The sequence below is a fragment of the Sylvia atricapilla genome, chromosome 11 (assembly GCF_009819655.1).
Source record: "Sylvia atricapilla isolate bSylAtr1 chromosome 11, bSylAtr1.pri, whole genome shotgun sequence".
Classification (NCBI taxonomy): Eukaryota; Metazoa; Chordata; class Aves; order Passeriformes; family Sylviidae; genus Sylvia; species Sylvia atricapilla.
Genome location: NC_089150.1, coordinates 17,938,074 through 17,957,114, shown reverse-complemented (window position 1 = coordinate 17,957,114; position 19,041 = coordinate 17,938,074). Strand labels below are relative to the sequence as shown.

At 43.1% G+C, this 19,041-nt stretch overlaps 1 protein-coding gene across 3 annotated transcripts in view; it reads right to left on the bottom strand.

Annotated features, from left to right (window-relative positions):
- The window catches only part of SLC6A11 (solute carrier family 6 member 11), a 92,758-nt gene extending 74,533 nt beyond the window's left edge, over positions 1 to 18,225 (bottom strand). Inside the window, exons 1-5 of one of the 3 annotated variants that reach the window (XM_066326930.1) lie at positions 18,039 to 18,225; positions 17,365 to 17,595; positions 14,482 to 14,616; positions 14,163 to 14,303; positions 12,638 to 12,728 (exon numbers count right to left, since the gene is read on the bottom strand). In XM_066326930.1, the coding sequence (XP_066183027.1) occupies positions 12,638 to 12,728; positions 14,163 to 14,303; positions 14,482 to 14,616; positions 17,365 to 17,584 (587 nt within the window). In that variant the 5' untranslated portion in view covers positions 17,585 to 17,595; positions 18,039 to 18,225. Of the gene's footprint in view, positions 1 to 12,633; positions 12,729 to 14,162; positions 14,304 to 14,481; positions 14,617 to 17,364; positions 17,654 to 18,038 lie in introns of those variants that run through there. The other 2 variants (XM_066326932.1, XM_066326931.1) reach the window with 2 other exon arrangements.
- Positions 18,226 to 19,041: the final 816 nt, after the last annotated feature.

The window sequence follows — 19,041 nt, the reverse complement described above, 5'->3', positions numbered from 1 at the left end:
CCCCACGTGCCAGGGACACTCTGTTGCCAAGGGTTACTTCTGTTCTCTCAATTCCCATCCCTGCACATGCAAAATTTACACAAAAATCCCACAGCCCACTGGGGGGTGATTTCCACAGGTATTAGACACCTAATGAAAATGGCACTCTTTTGTTTGAGAAAGGGCTAAAACACATTTCAATTTATGAAATTTGTTGCACAAATTTGGTGTCTCAGTGCATCTGAGAGGAAGAAGGGTCCCTCTGTTGTTGGAATTGCCAGAGAAGGGAAGGTTAAGAGGTAACTTCCAGCGGCCTTTCCACCCAAATTTGCAAACAGATATTCTGAAGGCTTACACACTATTTCCTGGCGATGGGAACACTGGCTTTTCCTGGGAAAGAGCATCTTTAATAAAATGTGAAGAGCTCACCAGGCTCTTGAATAGAAAGAGGATTAAAAGCTGCCAACACATTGTTGAAAGGAAAGTCCTGGGGGTACTTCTTGGATTATTTCATCATTTTGGAAACTGAAGAACAGCTCCAATCTATTTGAGGAAGGTCCCTTCATGTTCCCACTTGGATTTGGAGCAGTTTCCAAGGCACTTGGCTTTAAAAAACCTAACAACAAACAGCGCCCAAACAGAGGAGCCTCTTGAGGTGCCATGTCCATGGGGATGTGGCCAGCCAGGAGGTCAGGGGGCAAAGTTCCCTTTTCCCCTGGGCCAGACTCTGACCTCAGAGTGTTCTGAGGGGCTGAAAGGATAACAAAATAGTGCCACTGAGCAGTGCCCCTTACAGAACCTTTACTTTTTTTATATTTTGGTGCACTTTTATCCCTGCAGTTGCCAAACCCAGACCACATTTACCTTGTGAACCTCATCACTGAGCTCCTCTTTAAAAATACATTTGAGGGCCAGTGCTGCACAGGTTCCCCATCAGTTTAGGAGAAAAGGATTGAGATCTTTTAGACATCCTCTATTTCTGTGTGAAGGTGAGTTTAAGTTTCTATCTAAAGACATGTTTTCTAAACTAAAAATCTTCCTTTCATTGCACTCTATGAAACTAATATTCTTTCATTTACTGAAAATAAATGTATTTCCTACCCATGTGTGTTCAAGTATCCTGTGCAAACACTCAGTTTCTGGCTCAGAAACTTGAGCAGATATTACTGAAGTCTGAAAACTCAGTATTTCTTTTGCATGCACCAGAATCCTCTGTGGATAATTGGAGTGCCAGAAGCTTTCCCATGCCAGAAGTTTCACCTGTCAGGAAGGTGGAACATTTCCCTGGGGCTGTCTAATCTCCGCTAATTGCTGTCTAATTTGGGAGAGGCAGCTCCATGCATCCAGACTACATAACTCCAAGGTGGAAAAGAAATAGCTGAGAAGGAGCAAATTGTTTTGAAAGAACCCGAGTACACAAGTTAGTAAAGATTTGAGATATTCTCCACTGCCTTATCTACTTATATGATAACTTTTGAAAATGATACTGATAAACTTAAAAAAAAAATCTATGCTGAATGTTAAATATAAAACTGTGAAACCAAAAGGCTGGCAGCTTACTTTGTGAAATTCTCAGGTTTTTTTACTAAGAGAAACATAATTTATATAGATCAAGGTGAAAAGAAAAATTATCCTTCAATAAAATGAACCTAAAAAAGGGTGTTGTTAATTCTTCAGTCAATTAATTGCTGCACTTCTTGTAGTGGTTTGGAAGATTTCTCTTCTCTTGTGTGGTTCATTATCTTTTGACACTGAAAATGTAAAGAATGTGGTGCAATATTGTCTTGGAGAATGTTCTATGTCCTGGAAATACCAAGGTTGGGAAACATTTTTCAGCTTTACCACATAAATATCCTCCTCTATACATCACAGGACTGTAAAAAGATAACTGTCAAATTAAATACCTTTTGAGTTTCATTGCATAAACAAAAAGTAATAGAAGATCACATACCTCGGATGAGGGACTTGAGCAAAACTATCTGGCAGACCTCTCCCTTTTCCAGGAAGAGAACTCGTATTTGAGCAGTGATAACCTTTATCAGTTTTAGCCCCAGAGTAGCACAGAATCATAGAATGGTTTGGGTTGGAAGGGACCTTAAAAATCACCAAGTTCAACCCTTTGCCATGGGCAGGGACACCTCCCACTGTCCCAGGCTGCTCCAGCCCCAATGTCCAGTCTGCCCTTGGGCACTGCCAGGGATCCAGGGGCAGCCACAGCTGCTCTGGGCACCTGTGCCAGCCCTGCCCACCCTGCCAGGGAACAATTCCTGCCCAACATCCCACCCAACCCTGATCTCTTTCAGTCTGAAGCTATTTTTCCTGGCACTCCATGCCCTTGTCCAAAGCCTCTCTCCATGTTTCCTGCAGCCCCTTCAGGCCCTGCAAGGCCACAACTCAGTCACCCCAAAGCTTCTCCTGTCCAGGTGAACAATCCCAGCTCTGCCAGCCTTTCCTGCCAGCAGAGCTGTTCCATCCCTGGGATCATCCTGGAGCCTCTCTGGGCTCTCTGCAGCAGCTCCAGCTCCTCCCTGAGCTGGCTCAGGGCTCGACATCCTCCGGCACTACACAGAGCAAACCCAGAATCGATGTCAGAATTCAGCAGAACCCGACTTAGGCAGCATTAAATTGATTCTGACCTTAATTCCACCCAAATTCTACAGTCTGGATCAGCAGGAGAGGAGCAGAGACACTCTGGGTGCTGCTTGGCCCTGCTTTGTCCTGCTGCCCTGAGGAGCTTGGTGACATGATGGTGACATGGGCAAGAGTGGCACAGTGACAGCATGAACGCCCTACAGAGAGCAAATATCTGACAGAGATAATGCCTGCAAAAGAAATTATTCCTTTCAGACTTTCTAAAAGTCTGTAAAGTCTGATATTTGGGAGGCTGAACATGGGCTGGTTGTGCCAGGTGTTTTCCCAGGGCAGTGATGTGGTAATCACTGAAACACCTCCAGAACAAGCACAGCTACAACTGCAAAGTTAAACAAATCCCAGTGGATTTTTTGCAGATTTAGTCACTAAAAGTGTTTCAAATCAAGAGAGAGAAGAGTCTGGATGCCAAACCCTCCCTGTTAGTCAACATGAGCTTACACTTTGGCTTTTCTGGAACACCCAGAACAAGAGCTTCAGGCTCTGTGTAGTGTCCAAACCTCTCTCTTGGAGGTTTCATGGAAACTATAATATAGGAAATATACCCACAGGTTTCTAAAAGAGCTAAAATTGCTCCTTGAAAGATATTGCTGGATTCCCACGTGTACTCCCCAGCCATCAGTGCTCAAGGATTAGAAAGAAGCACTTCAGCTTTTAGAAGAGAAGAGAAAAAAGTTCAGCTTTTATAGATTAAGAGAAATTTATTGGGAATTCTTTAAAGTGTAAGACTTCATTTCTGGAAATCCACTTAATTCCATACTTGGCTTGTTTCTCAAAGCAGCAGACAGAAAATTCCCAGTGGTCACATTAGCAAGAATCCCACAGCTATTGTATTATTCTGAAATGTTTACTCCTTCCAGAAGATCCAGTGTGAATTACACATGACAGAATGAATCATTCCTGGCTGAGCCACATTTACTGCCATCCAGCCTGGTCCCTTCTCCTTAAATTCCTGCTAGGTTTGAATGTTCATCACTCATTTCTACACACAGCCAATTAAAAAGTGAAATTAGCCTTTCCTCTGCAGATTTTTCTCTGAAATTTCTAGCACAGCTTGCAAAAAAATTAAAAGAATAACACATTTCTTGTGTCAATCCCTGTCTCATTAAGGTCAGTACAGGTTGACTGTTAGTGTATATATATATTTTTCTTTTTTTTAATTTTTATGTGTTGTATTTGTGTATCTCTCACACTGAGACAATGAGGGATGAACACAGAACATCCCATTCCTGACCTATTTTCCTTACCCTTCTTTCACTGAAGTCATGGCAACTTCTCCTTTACTGACCCCAAGGGTTTAATCCTGTTAAATTGCTTTTTCTGCCGTTCCGCTCACCTCTACTCTTACAGTCTCTTTTCTCAATATATCCAATGACTCCTTCAGTTTTCCAATGACTCCTTCAATTTTCCCTCTTCTCCTCTCTGAAGAACTCATCCATTGACAAAAATCTCCCTTTTTATTCACCTGGAGTAGTATAAACTAGCTGGACACACAGCACCAGCTGAGAGCTGAAAGCACCCAGAAGAAATCAAGTCAAGCTGATGCCTCTCAGAATTTGTGTGGAGCCTTTTAGAAAACCTGTAGAGTTATACTGAGCTTTTCACTATTAATTAAATGTTCATCAAATGAGAACTACTGAGCACAAAATATTGAGGACTACTGCATGATCTTGTAAAAAACAGACCTTCACAGTGAGTTTTTGGCTACAAATTCATATAACAAATGAAGGGTGATAAGCTCTTATCTCTTCCTCACAGAACAGGCCAAAAGAAAACCATTACCTGACTGGCAAAAAAAATATTTAAAAATTGAAGAAATTCCTCTGTCAACATATTTCTTATCTCATTGGCCCTGGACTAAACTCTAGTCACAAAAAACACCCTAAGACATGGAAAGGAGCAGGGGCACAAGGAGCAAAGGATAACTTACAGCCCAAAAGGGAAAAAAAAAAGCTGCAAATGGACAGGAGTTATTTTGGGAGGTCTCAATGCTTTGTCCATATTTGCTGCTTCTGAGTATTCAAAATATATCACTCTGCTGGAGCAATTGGAAATGACAGAATTATTAATTAAATCCATATTAATTCTACTGGACCAATGTGTACCCCTGGTTTTATGCTTGAAATGTTTTGGTTTTCTGAACTTCTCTTCTCAGGAATTTTTCAGTAAACAAAAAACGTGCTTTTGTAACTTTGTTTTTAATTTCTTTCCCTATGAGGGACTTCTTCTTGATGTCCCTCTGGTCTGACCAATTGAAGAAGTTTGTCTTTTTGGTAATCAGTCTGTATAAAATAGTATAAAAGGCAGACACATCCCAAAAATAAAGGAGTCATTTTCAGACTTCTGAAGTCAGAGTCTGTGTCACTGTAGTGTAAAACAGCATCATCAATTGTTCATTTATGAAGAAAAATCTATGGACATCAGATATGAAATAATGAGAGAAGAGCTGTTGAAGGGATCTGGGGGAGATACCAGTTATTCCCTTTTCATCCAGAGGACAGCAGTGCCCACATTGCTGTTTCAAGGTTGCACTGGTTGATGTTCTGGAGCCTTCCCAAGGATTCCAATATTTCATGAGTTTCCTCAGGAAGTCCTCCTGACACAGCAAAGCAATTTTGCTGCCATATAAGAATATAGTGCAAAAGAGTGATTTTTTTTTTTTTTAAAGCATGGTTGTTTTGTTTTGTTTTTCCAGTTTCTGCTACCTATATTTTTTGCAGGGTAAAAACACCTCTCCTTTGATCACTTAATTGGATTTAAAATCCCAAGAAGCCACCCTTCATGTCAATGTCCTGAATCTACAAAGCCATATTTGGGAAATACTCTTTAAACTGTCTAAACATTAGGTTTTTCTTATGATTTTTTTTTTTCTTTGAGAGCCAAAACTAGACAGAGGCTTGACGAATTGCATGGAAATCTGTCCTTCACACAGCATCCATGCTGAGATAGCCAAAAACCAGAGGAATGTGATTCCTGTTAAAGGATGTTTTCAGCTACTTGTGCATCTCTAAAATCCCTCTCAAAGCCCTTCACATTCTCAATTCCAAGCCAGGGAATAAATGCAATGGGCACATTCCTGGACAGTTGGGGAAAAAGGTCTCTTATTTGCTCGGATATTTAAAAGATTGCAGAGGTATGAAAAAAAATATACCGTGGATGAGCTCCATGTAATTTGTTGGCACATCAAGTCTTGCACATCTCTTTCCTGAGGTCAACCAGCAAATAAAATAATTCCTGGAGTGTGCAACTTTGTGAAACATGGATGGGACTTTTCAGCTTGTCCTGTGGGGAGCAACTGGAGGGGACTAATTCGTTTCAGGCAGCAAATTCCACCATGAATATCCTACTTTCAGTTTTCCAGATTTAAAAGTTTGTGTGGATGCTTCCTACTTTCAGTTCTCCAGATTTAAAATTTCATGTAAATACTTCCTGCTTTCAGTTTTCTAGAAGATTAAAAGTTTGTGTGGACATTTCCTACTTTCAGTTTTGTAGATTTAAAGGTTTGTGTAGACGCTTCCTACTTTCAGTTTTCCAGAAGATCTAAAAGTTTGTGTGGATATCTGTAGGAGGCTGCACATAATAACCCAGAGAAAAGGGGATAAGCTGGTTTTACAATTGCATAAAACCACATAGAGCTGAAGGGAGGCCTTTCAATGGAGGGGTTTTGTACATAAATAAAAAGAAAAATTAAAAAACCCCACACAACGAACCTGGCAAACCAACAAGTTATGAGAAACCAGTGAAGCCCTGGCAAAGGCAGAAGAAACTCTCCTGGTTATTTTGGCTTGTGCTGCTCCTGGCTGATTTGGCCAAGCCCACCATGGCCCCGCTGAGGTCTTGCTGTTTTAGACCTTTCACTTTATATTAATTGCACCCCTTCAAGCAAAAAGTGCTTCTCTCGTGTAATTCTTTCCCTACACAAGCAAAAAGTGCGTATAAAGATGTACAACTCTGTAAACACACATTTTCTACGTTAACCAAAATAATGAAAATTCTCTTATTGTTACAAATAAAAGAGATTTACCATTTTTCAGCGAAGTTGGACATCTAAGCCTGCAGTTTCTAAAAACCAGTTTTTAAGCACCTCACTCAGTTTCTGTGCGTGTTTACCTACCATCAGTAGCAATAACAGCATTTCTAGGACTTCAACAAATTGTGCAGTTAAGGGAAATTTGAAGTAGCTCACATACGACCCTTGCTACAAAAATTTAATTTCTGGTTTTGACACCAGTGCAAGCCAAAACTTGACTGCATTTTAGCACAGGAACCAACCAAATGCTACAAATTCCCAAAGCAGGAGAAAGTCGGGAGAATTCACGAGATTGGAGGTAATTTTTACCATAGTGAAAGTGGTACGTACAACAGGAAATATCAGAATCAAAAACCATGGGAGTTCATCCACCTGTTGTGAGGTCCAGCCCTCAGTACAGGAGAAACCAGCAGCATTTTGACACCCATGCAATTTGCTTTTTTCATCTGAAGTCAGGCAAAGTCAGTGATCTTGAGGCAAACCCAGATGGAGAGCTTGAGATGCTCCAAAGAAAAAAAATTAACTTTCACGCAGCCCCTCAGGAGCTGGGCAGCAAGAGGAGGGTCTGGCAGGGTTTAATGTCCTACAGGACTGTGGGAGCCCTGGGCACTGAGGATTCCAGCCTTCCTGTGCTCACACTGACCCCCAGCAAACTCTGCATTGACCTGAGGCCGTGGAAAAGGCTCCCAAAATTGAGTGACAGCCCCGGGATTGTGGCTGTGGAGTTTGGATAGAAGTGTGGGATCTCACAGGGTGCAAAACTCACAGGTTAAGGGTTCAGAATACAGTAACAGAGATAGAAAGCCAGATGGAGGATTTAGGGCAGAGGTCAGTCCTCCTTTTTCATCTTCTCCTTCATGGGTCTGGGTGGGATTTTGTAATTGGGTAGAAAAATTCTCATTGTGGGCCACGGGTGGTTGGTTATTGGGTTAAAAGTCAAAATAATTTAGGTGTCATTTCTTAGTTGGGCAGTTTATCCTTAAAAAGCCTTGTAGAGAGAGGGATGGGGTCATTTTTAGTTTGTGAGCTTGAAGTGCTGTAGAACTCCTGGTTTGTGAGACTGAACTATAGATAAGAATTAATAAATATCTGAGTCCAAACATGAAGTACGGTCTGGTACATTTAATCCTGACCCTGGCAAAGAAGATAAAATCTGACACAAGACACCCACAAAGGGGCTGGCTGGGGATGGTGCTGGATCCCTTGGGCACTGAGCACTGCAGGAGCAGGCTCAGCTCACTCCTGACTTTTCAGTGTGCTGGGGATTAACCACAATGTGACTCCTGCACTCGTCTGTAGCTCGAATGAAACAGGAAAAAACCTCTCTTTTGACTTTGCAAGGAAAGGGTTTGTGCCTTTTCCTTTTTGCTGAGAACAGCCCCTTTTCTTTTTGCCCAGACAAAACCAATGTTTCTTCTCCCTAGGCTTCGCTTGGAAACGCTGAGGATGTGTCACCCCCTCCAGAGTGACAGGCCAACAACCAGACCTCCTTTTACACAGCACCAACTTGTTGCTATACAGCCAATAAAAAACTATTGAGGTGGAATCAGCCACAAAACCGTGGCTCCTCTTTCTGTCCAGCTCCCTTCCCAGGCACTGGAAGCCTCCAATTCCTGCCCGTGGTGACAGACTGCAGCAGCAGCCAAAAGAGCACATGGGCATGGCTGCAGCCCCCACACCTGCCAGGCAATTTCCTCTCCTGGGAAAGCACAAAAATGATGGAGCAGAGCATCTCCCCTCTGTTCCCACCCTCACCTGCAGCCACAGTTCTTTTCCATACCCTGCTTTAATTTATCAGTAATTAGCAGCTGCCACTATTAATTATTTAAAAGTTTGGACACTGAAAATTCTATGCGCTGCACCTTGAAACTGTGATTATTACTTTTGCTTAGAAAATCCTTAAACTGTACAATTGGGATGAGGGAAAGGCCATAAACAGGAGAAAACAGGTCAAGGCTCTGAATGCTGGCACTGGTATGAAGGGAAAAGTGGAAATTCAGGCTCTTGTCTGTCCTTTGGAACACAGCAGCAGAGAGTTTGAGGAATAAAAAGGGAATTTCTATCTATTGAGCTGCTTCCCTTAGAAACTGTACAGACAGAATGTGGAACCTCTCAAGGCTGTGGCTTGCAAGGCCTCTTTGAGTAAGAAATCCTTTAGTCCCCTAATTTTGATCAGTTGTCAGTGGCGTCTGCTCATTCAAATGAAGCTTTAGAACACTAACAGAGATAGAGATTTCTAAGCAGGAAAAGAAGAAAAGTGTGTCCAAAGCGCCAGATCTTGCTGCACCTCCAGCTGGATCAGCCCATTTTCACTGTATAGCTACAGGGAAGTGCTTATCAATTCCAGTCTCACAAAAATATTTAAAGTTTTGAAGTTTAATGAGCTTCTTTGAAGTGTACCAGAATGAAAACAGCACCTAGGACCTGCTGCAGGATTCCTCTGAATTCGTTGGGGTTTTTTTAATTGTTGGTTTGTTAGAAGAAAGAAACAATCCATGCAAGACAAAAAATTCAACTTTGACCCTCTGTGTGAGGCAGTTATGGAAGCAGAGAGAGAAGGATGAGATATCAGAAGTCAGACTATTATTCCTGCTCAGGGAGCAAGGGAACAGCATCTTCTGGGCACACGTGAGGAAGGGGAACTGCAAAAGCTCCATGGCACTGCCAGGTGTCCTCTGGCCCCTCTGCTCGTGGCTGAGTCCCTGCCTGACTGGAACCACAGCTTTAGCAGGTGCCAAGGCTGCAGAAGCAGCAAAAGCTACAAAGATTTCAGCAGAAAGGCTGGAGTTCTGGTTTGCAGTCCTCAAGCCAGCTGAGGATTTGGGTTTACTTCCAGTCATGGGTCAATAAGGGCTGAGCCTGCCAGCCTATCTGGTGGAAAAGACTTAGCAACACAGGTAGAAGAGAAAAAAATTCTTTACAAAGCCAGAAATAAAGATGTTTTGGGCCTGGTGTATTCATTTACACACTTAAACCCAAATCCAACTTGTCCCCCTGCTCCCAGGCTCTGCTGGCACCTAGAGAATGTAAATCCTGTGTGAAACTCAGCAACCCGAACCTCCCCAGCATGAGGAACCCTGAGACTGGGAGCACTGGGCTCGAGAGCAGCACAGAGCACTGCAAAGACACTGAGGAATCACTGAGCCTCTTCTCGTTAGGCAGGGTTGAATTAAAACCATCTGAAGATGCTGTGATTAAAAGGCTGTGGCAATGGGATGTGGCAGTGAAAGGAAAGCTGCAGCATCAGCCTGACACTTTACAAATCAGGGCTGAGTTTCACATGTAAACAAGCTTGCTCACAAAAAGCAAACAGGATCACTGTGCAAAATAATTACCACTCTAATCCACAGATTAATTCAACAGACAAAAAGAAAAACCAAAAAAACACCCACAAAAAAAAAAAATCCCACAAAACCCCAGGTTTTTTCCCCCCAGAGCCAAGCCTTCACACAATAAATTGGCTTTTTTATGTGGCCACAACGCAGGGGAATTTCAATGGCAGCCCTGGCATTGCAGGGAGCAAAGTGTGAAGGTTCTGAATGGTTGTTCTGAAGGAACCTGGAGCCTCCCCCTTCCCTACTCCAGCAACTCGCCTTTTTACTATTTGTCTCAACAAGTTTACAGTGAGTTTATGGCTCCTGGCAGCAGAATTGACCAAATAATAAAGCAGTATCATGAGAACACCACCTCTGGCTGAGGGAAATAACGTTGCTGGTAACACTTATCTCAGACAAATTAACTCTTCTAGGAATATTTACTTTGTATTAACTGCTCTGCTCTTTATAAAGAAAGACCCTGCTGTGCTTTTATGTCTGAGATTTAAGATGTATAATTTAATTAAAATCTTAATTCCAATGAGTTATTTCAAGAGAAAATCAATCATGATTTTTAATAAAGCTCATTCTTCCATTTTGAAACTAGGTGGTGTTTTTTTTGGTTTTTTGTTTTGTTTTGTTTTTTAATTTTGAAGCCATGCAATGTCGTAACTACTTAAATTTCAAACAAGGCAAACAACTTCCTTAGCAGGAAGAGACTACATTTATTTTCTGAGTGCAAAACGATGCAACTCCAGTTTTTCTTGGACAGAGAAAGTGGATAAGTTTGATATCTCAAGTTATTTTGGCTAGAAAATTGTTAGTGTTACAAAAAGTTTGTCTGTGACACAATAAATAAGGATGTTTCAAATAAATAATAGATTATTTAATTTACCTCTCCTTTTGGTGGCTGGAATTTTAAAAGGTCTGAAAAAAATATTTTCAACTTTTTAAAGACAAGATTGTAAAAGCAGATAGAGAAAAGGCTAAATCTGATTATCCCTTCTAGTTTCATCATTTATTCCTGATTTAGCCAAAATCAGGTAGGGAAATATGCCCCAAAATTGAAGGATTGAAAACCTACTGCAACTTGAGCTACGGGATCTTGCTTAGCTTCATTTTCAAAGATATCTGAGAAGGGATGTCCTTAAAATGAATTTGTATGTGCTTCAAAATTACACTGACACAGGAATTCAGGCAACTCAGAGATGAGTACTCACAAAAAAACCCCACAAAACCATAGAAATATAAAACTTTGTGCCCTCCAGAGAATTGAGCTAAATATTTCCTACTTCTCTGGATAACTGGAGTTACCATCAGTGGCTAAGTTGGGAATAGCGTTGAAAAATCATATAAATGCAGGGGGTAAATTGGTTAATACTTGAGAAAATATATTGTTCACTTCTTCTACTAAGTCTTAATTTTTGTCATCCCAAAGCAATATAAGAGAGTTTTGCTAAAATGAAATGAAGCTGTAGCATTAAGAGATGCCACCTGAGAAACCCTTGTTCATTCTGAAATATTATCTGTGGGCAGATGTATTTTGGTTTAAGATGTTAGGTATTCCGATTATTAAAAAATTTAACAGAAAAATAAAATTTCAGTTTTACCCAAAGAGCGCTTATGTGTCTCATATTGTTCAGGTTTAATTTAGTTTGGGAGGGGGTGTATTTTATTTTTAAATAAAACAGTATTATTTGCTGAAACAATTCATGAAGTCAAAGTTTCCTGATGTAGTAAGAAAAAGATTCAGACAGACAACAGCACATCCCTAAGATTGAAGGAAATTACGTCAGTGTAGACTTCTCCCTTTGAGGAGTTTTATTTCTTCATTCTTTAAAGTGTAGCTGTTGCTGTCCTGAACACAAAACAGCCTCAGAACAAGGCTCTGTCTTAAAAATAAAATTAATGGGGCCTCAAGAAATTGCAGCCACCCAAAATTGTGTAACAAGCTTGGAATTGTGAAATCACTCAGAATTCAAAGTAACATTCCATTTCTCTGATTGGTTTAGCACACACTATGCCCTGCAAAGAACAAATGGGAGGCTCCACTGCATCGATTAAATATTTATAGCCAGAAAAAAAATATGTCACCACAAAAGCAGATGATCTTTGGCAGACATGTGATTTTCTTCCCTTAGTCTAACCAGAAATCAGAGTCAGGAGGACAGGAGTGAGTTAAACTTCCCTGTTATTCTAGCTGAATAACTAACACTTACACAGTCCTTTAAAAAAATCATGAGAGCAAGAAGCCAGAGTATTAGTTAGCTGAAACAAGGATGAGGATGCAGCTCTCAAACTCCTAAGAGAAAAAACATTTGAGGAAAAAAAAAAAAAAAAAAGGAAAAAAAAGGAATATTGTAAATCATTTTCTTTCTTTCACCTTTGCCTCCTCATTAGTATGGGTTGGAGGCTCTTTCCTCCAGCAGCAGGAGCCAAGCTCCCGAGCAAGTGGCACACTTTGTTCCATGTCCTTTCAGGATATGGAATTCCTTCCCTTGTATCCTCTAAAAGAAGAGTTAAAAACTCTCCTTCTGACTGTGGCTGGATAAGAAAATTTCCAGCTGAACTCACACCCCTAAGTATAGGGTCACGAGGCGTAAATGGTCAAATCAATGCAAGGTAATGAATGGTCTGATCAAATATAAAGCTTTTGTGCACTTACTCCCAGAATTCCATCACTGGAGAAGTGGCATTTTGTAAAGAGACTTGACTGCAGTTGCTCATGTTAAGTTTTTGAAATTCCACACAGTTTTCTGGAAGACAAGAAAAAAAAAATCAAAAGGAGTTTGTTGTGCTGATGTGCAAGTACAGTTCTTGTTCCTGTCCCAGCTTGTGCACCTTGGAAAGCCACCACATTTTCTGGGTGGGGTTTTTCTGGGTGCACTAAATGCCACAGCTGCTACTTCTGCAACCCCACGTGATGATAACCCAGAAAAACATCCATGAGGATTCTCCTACAACACATCCCAAAGGCACAGTGCCAAAAAATAACCTCAGGCAGAAGAAACTGAGGCAAGGATTTGGGAATGACAATGTGATCCTACCCCAGCTGCTGGTCCAATGGTTTATGGCTAACAAAGGGCTTATGGAACATGCCAGCCATAAACTCCCACTTTTTCCTGGTAATGCAAGTGGATATTTCCTCTGGCTTATTATTATTATTATTAATAATAATAATATTTCTAACACAAAAGCCAAAGCAGCTCAGCATTGTGGAGCATTTGAGCAGGGGTAACACTGGCCAAGCTCCTTTGCAGGGTTGCCAAAATTGATACCAAAGCCTTCCCATCCCATCCACTGGGCCCAAAATTACCTCCTTGACAGAAATTAAGATTTCAGGTAGCTTTAGGTGTGCTCAAGAAACATGCTAATTGGCCAATTAGTGAAAACTGTGAAAAGCAATGTAATGGGTACTTGATTTAAAATTTGAATGTATATATGGGGTAAAAGCTAAAACTTCAGGGATGTGGGAACAAGGGCACTGGGATGAGATCCTCCTCATGGATGTTTGGGATCTACAGACTGAAAAAGCAGAGAATTACAGATATAAATATCAATGAGAAGAGAGATGCAGAGCCCTACCCTGCAAACCCCTCTGAATACACACACACCTCATCCTTCATGCAGGAGGCTACTTTACATGCAGCAAGGATTATTTACGACATTAAATTTCCAGAAGTAGCTTGATGAACATTATCCCTCAACATCTGGCATTTAAAAGAGCAAATCCAAAGATCCACATTTAATATTTTTTTTTCTCCTCTCCATTCAAACTCCTCCCGATTTCATTAGAGTGAAAGAGCAAGATTGCTACCTGTCATCAGGTCATTCTCTGCTGCAGAATTCACTCACTATGTTTGGGGAGAATAGACATGATTGCAAATGAGAGGCTTGGGATTTAGCCAGAAAATCTTCCAGAATTAACAAATCCATTGCCTTTTTCTGCTGACATTATATTCTAGAGGAGTAAATGCTTTACAGTGACCTAACCCAGGAAGGTCCAAGGCAGTTTTTGCTCCAGGTTTCCCTTCTCTTGCTGTAGTGGGATGAGATTGGCCAATTTCCACAGACTTTGCTACACCGGGACATTTCAATATGTTCATCAATCACTTTGTTCAGGACATTTCAATACGTTCATCAATCACTTGGGAGGATTTTTACAGTGCCAGTCTCTGCTGAGGTCGTACCTGTATTCCATTCGTGGCCACAGGAAGCCCAGGGCAGCTCTGTAGTAAAACAGTTGAACAAATAGAAGATAGCCCATGCTAAAATGATGATGTAATATACATTTAGGTGTGCCTCTATCACTTGGGTAGCGTAGCCAATGCCTGGAGGAGCAAAATAAAAAGTGAGACACAACAGAAAACTTCTGCTTTTCAGGCTGTGTTTAATTTAAAAAACAAATGCTTGCTCGTAAGTGTATCTTAGCATTCAACTTGAAGTAAAATGTAATAGTTTGTATCAAAATTGAAGTTTTCTTTTGCAAGTAGAACACAGAATTGTTACCTTCAAAGAGAGGGCAAACTTTCCTCCAGCATGTGATGCCTCCTTCACTTGTAAACTGTCCCAAGGCCGTCTCCAAGAAAAATACTGGTATTCCACAGCAAATAAAAAAGACCACGTAGGGGATGAGGAAAGCACCTGCAGGTGGATATTGAGGGGGTGGTGGTTAGAACAAACAGGGGAGGATTTTTCTGTTAAAGGAAAGATCAGCTGTGAGCCATCAACGCAGTGCAGGAAGGGTTTACTCCTGCCCCAATTATCCAAACTTAACCTGTAAGCCAGGACTGAGCAGACCAGATCAAAGTTCCTCAGCATAAGCTCAGCTCAGGAGTCTCTCAAACACAGAGAAGAGCCAGCCATGCTTAGCTCAGAGCTCTGCTCAGCGTCACTCTCCTTGCCTTCTCCAGGGGTGAGGAAGCATTACAGGTATTAAATCTGAGAGGTTACAGATATTGTAACATGAGAATGATTTCTCATATTTTTATGATGCTAAGGATTATGAAAAGAGAATGAGGAAACAAACTTCAGAACTACTGACAAAGACAGGAAAACAGGGCCTGGCCTTATCAGCCAGAAATACTGAAGAGAAATTCTAGGAAAATAACAAAGCATCAACGCTTTTGTTGGATGCTGACAGTGAACTCCAGCACAGGTAGGGAAGCATAGCTAAACCCCAAACACAGCACACCCACATCTGCAACAGCTGTTGGGCTTCAGTCACCTGGACTAGAAAGCTGAGACAACCAAATTCACCTGCTCTGACTGGCAGATTCTTTCATCTCATCACCAGGACTCTCTTCCCTCTGCCAGGAAATTTCCCTGGAGATGAATCCCAGGTGCTTCTCAAGCAATCCACAGGGATTCCACAAAGGATGGATCACTTGCATGGCTTCTCTGCATAATTTACTAGCCACTATCAAATCCAGCTTGGCCCTCTCATACACACAATCACAGTGACTTTAACCTGCCAACTTGTGGAAATCCAAATGATCAGCTTGGACTATTTTCCCAACCCTGTTCCAACCGGTATACATCAGGAACATTAGAAAGCACCAGGATTCCCAGCTTGCAAAAAGATCATGTTCCAAGAAATACCTAATTCTAAACACACAAAGAAATTAATTTTCCTCAAAACCTGAACATCCACAACCTAAAATTGTCCATGATTATTCCTACACTCCCTGTTATGACTTGGAGTAAGTGCCAGAGAGGTCACACCTCACAAGTTCTGAACTGCAGCTTTTACTTTTGCTCTGAAAAAAGCAATTTATTTCACAACTAGCTCAGATATTTACCACTGTCTTCCCCTAGCACACACCAAGGATCTGGATGCATCAGATTTAAGCACTAAGTACAAACTCTGGTCTAATTCCAGCAGGGGGTTACAAAGCCACAAGTCATAGACTGAGCCTTCATTGACTAAAACTGGTCAATGGCAAATGTCCCATGGTGCCAGAAATGACCAATTAAATCACACCCACTTTTTCTATTCTTTTAGAATACAATGGTGATTAAATATTACATTTAAAGTAATTACTTTTTCATCAAATCACCCAAAACAATAATTAAAATTCTTTCTACCTCATGTTACAGCCTTAAAAATGATAGCGTCACCTTTTGACAAGGTGGCACACACTTACAAATGGGCACCTAAAGGTGGCTGTAGGAACTAAAAAATTACACACCAAAAATATATTCCTGTCATTTCCTCTGATAAAAGTTCTCTGGGAACACTTTGACCATATCATCTGTGTATATGCTACGCAGCAGGTAAATATTCAGGATTTGGTAGCAGTCTTCTCTAAAGAGCTGAACTCTTGTTACCCAAGTTTGGCCAAAATACAGAGGCACAAAGAAAGGAACTTCCAACGACAAACACAACTTGCACAGCAGGATTTTTGTTGTAGAAACAGCACACAAAACGGACTAAAAAACCACCCTGAGCTCAGATAAGGAGGGACAAGGAATAGAAATTTGGCACAGCAAACAAACCCATCAAAGAGCAAATCAGTGCTTATCATGCCTCAACATCCTATTTTTCTTCCAGCCTCTGTGTTTACACTGCCACTGACTCAGGCCATAAGTGGGGAGAATGTTGAACCCAGTCCACAGAATTCTAAACTGAGTTTGTAATTTACTTTTCTTTCCTCATTGGTGCCCAAGCCACAGCTCATGTGCTTATTCTCAACTGTCACTTATCTTATACAGTTTATAGTTGGCTATAACCAATACATGCCACATGTTATACTCCTGTAGAACTCTTTTCTCTCTCAATAACATCCATATTTTATATTTATTAAGGCTTGCTCTCTTCTTTGAGTAACCTGCAGTTTTGCATCTTCCCCTACTTTGCTGTTGGGGAAGTACTGAGGGAAAAAAAAATTAACACTGAGGAATATAAAAAATTCCATATGACAAAGAAAATAAATTTAGGTTTTTTGGCTTTATTAGAAAAAAAACCAAAAAAACCCCAAAACATCCTCCCCAAAGTACACTGTTGTGACAAATAAAATGCTGCCTCCTTTTCTGTGTCAGACAAACTTAGTTAGGCATGCCTGGGTGTGTATTCACATGCAGAAGACAGCATGTACTACTATAACAGAATGCTGGCTTCTCCTGCATGAGAAATGCTACTAAAAAAAAATATGTCCATTTACTAACGCAGCAGAAACTTGTAAAAATAAACCACACAGTGTTTGGAGAGAAGGAAAGAGAAACACAGTGATTTCTCTTAGTTGTCAGGTGTTTAATGCTTCTCTGTCTGCACATGCACTGAAATCCTGAACACGTATCTCTTACTAGTGCAATAAATCGCTGCAATGCATTCTTAACTGTTTAATTCCCGGGTTTAATTGCCACGGAAATCCACATGTGATGCCATCTTACCTCCTCCATTCTTGTAGCAAAGATATGGGAATCTCCAGACATTGCCCAACCCAATAATCTCTCCTGCCACAGAAAGCACAAATTCAACCTTGTTGTTCCAGTGACCTCTTTCGTGAACTTTCTTATCATTGCTGTGGACGAGGTTGGTACTTGAGGCTTCTGGGTCCAAAGCATCTTCTGGCTTGCCATTAATTATAGGAATAGTCTTTTCAGCTGTCATGACTTTTCAGCCTAGCGGAGAACAAAAGGAAAACACACAGGTGTGTTAAGACACTTGCTGGCGCTGATCTTCAAGCACTGAAATCTCCCAGGGTGGCATTGGCTTCTTGTTACCTATGGGAATCTGGGGCTAAAAATGAGGGAGGCAACTCCACAAGGCTGGAAAAGTTGTAAAGCGAGGGAAAAGGGAAATAAAGGGGTGGAGGGAAGAGAAAAGGTTCTGTGCAAGGGAAGGAGTTGTTCCGAGCGGAGAGAGGTAACTTCCTAGCAGAGAGGGAAGCCTTTCAAAAATCCCTCCCCAGGCGAGGATCCCAGCCTGACTGACCTACCAGAGGACAGGGATCTGCCGCACCTTGCAGGCGCGCACCTGAGCCCGGCAGCGCTCAGGGATGTGCTGCAGGGCTGGGATGGCTGTGGCCTGCCTGGAGGAGCGGGGGAGCTCCGGGATTACTCACCCAGGGCTCTGCCCGTGCCTGCGAGCCGGGGACAAGGGGCCGGGCTGTGCTGAGCGCTGCCTGCGGGCGGATGCTGCGGCTCCGGCAGCGCGGGCAGGGCACGGCGGGCCGGGGAGGAGGCGGTCGGGATCCCCGGGAGCCGGGAAGCCTCGTCCTGCCCTGCCGCTGCTGGCGGCCCGGCAGTGGCTCGTAGGATGCTCCCCGCGCTCTGGAGCCGGAATTTGCAAGTGCTCAGCCCTCCCCAGAGCGATGGTTTAACACCCGCCTCCCCCGTCCGCCCACCTCAGGCTGTCCCGCCAGCTCCCCCCTCCTCCTCCTCCTCCTCCTCCTCCTCCTCCTCCTCCTCCTCCACCCGGCATCACCACCGAGCATCACCAGCGAGCATCCCAGGCTGCGCTCCCCCGCCCCGCGGGCAGGGCCGAGCCCGGCAGGTTGGCAGCCGTGTGTCCGCATCCCCGCCGATCCTGGCCCTGCTCCGCATCCCTCGGGCCGGGCTGGGGACACACATGGGGCAGGGACAGCCCCGCATCCCTCGGGCAGGGGCAGCCCTGCATCCCTGGGCACGGCTGGGGACCCACATGGGGCAGGGACAGCCCCGCATCCCTCGGGCAGGGGCAGCCCTGCATCCCTCGGGCAGGGACAGCCCTGCATCCCTCGGGCCGGGCTGGGGACACACATGTGCAGGGACAGCCCTGCATCCCTGGGCCCTGGGCAGGGACAGTCCCGCATCCCCCGGGCCGGGCTGGGGACCCACATGGGCAGGGACAGCCCCGCATCCCTCGGGCCGGGCTGGGGACCCACATGGGCAGGGACAGCCCCGCATCCCTCGGGCCGGGCTGGGGACCCACATGGGCAGGGACAGCCCAGCATCCCTCGGGCACGGCTGGGGACCCATATGGGGCAGGGACAGCCCAGCATCCCTCGGGCACGGCTGGGGACCCATATGGGGCAGGGACAGCCCAGCATCCCTCGGGCACGGCTGGGGACCCGCATCCGTGGGCAC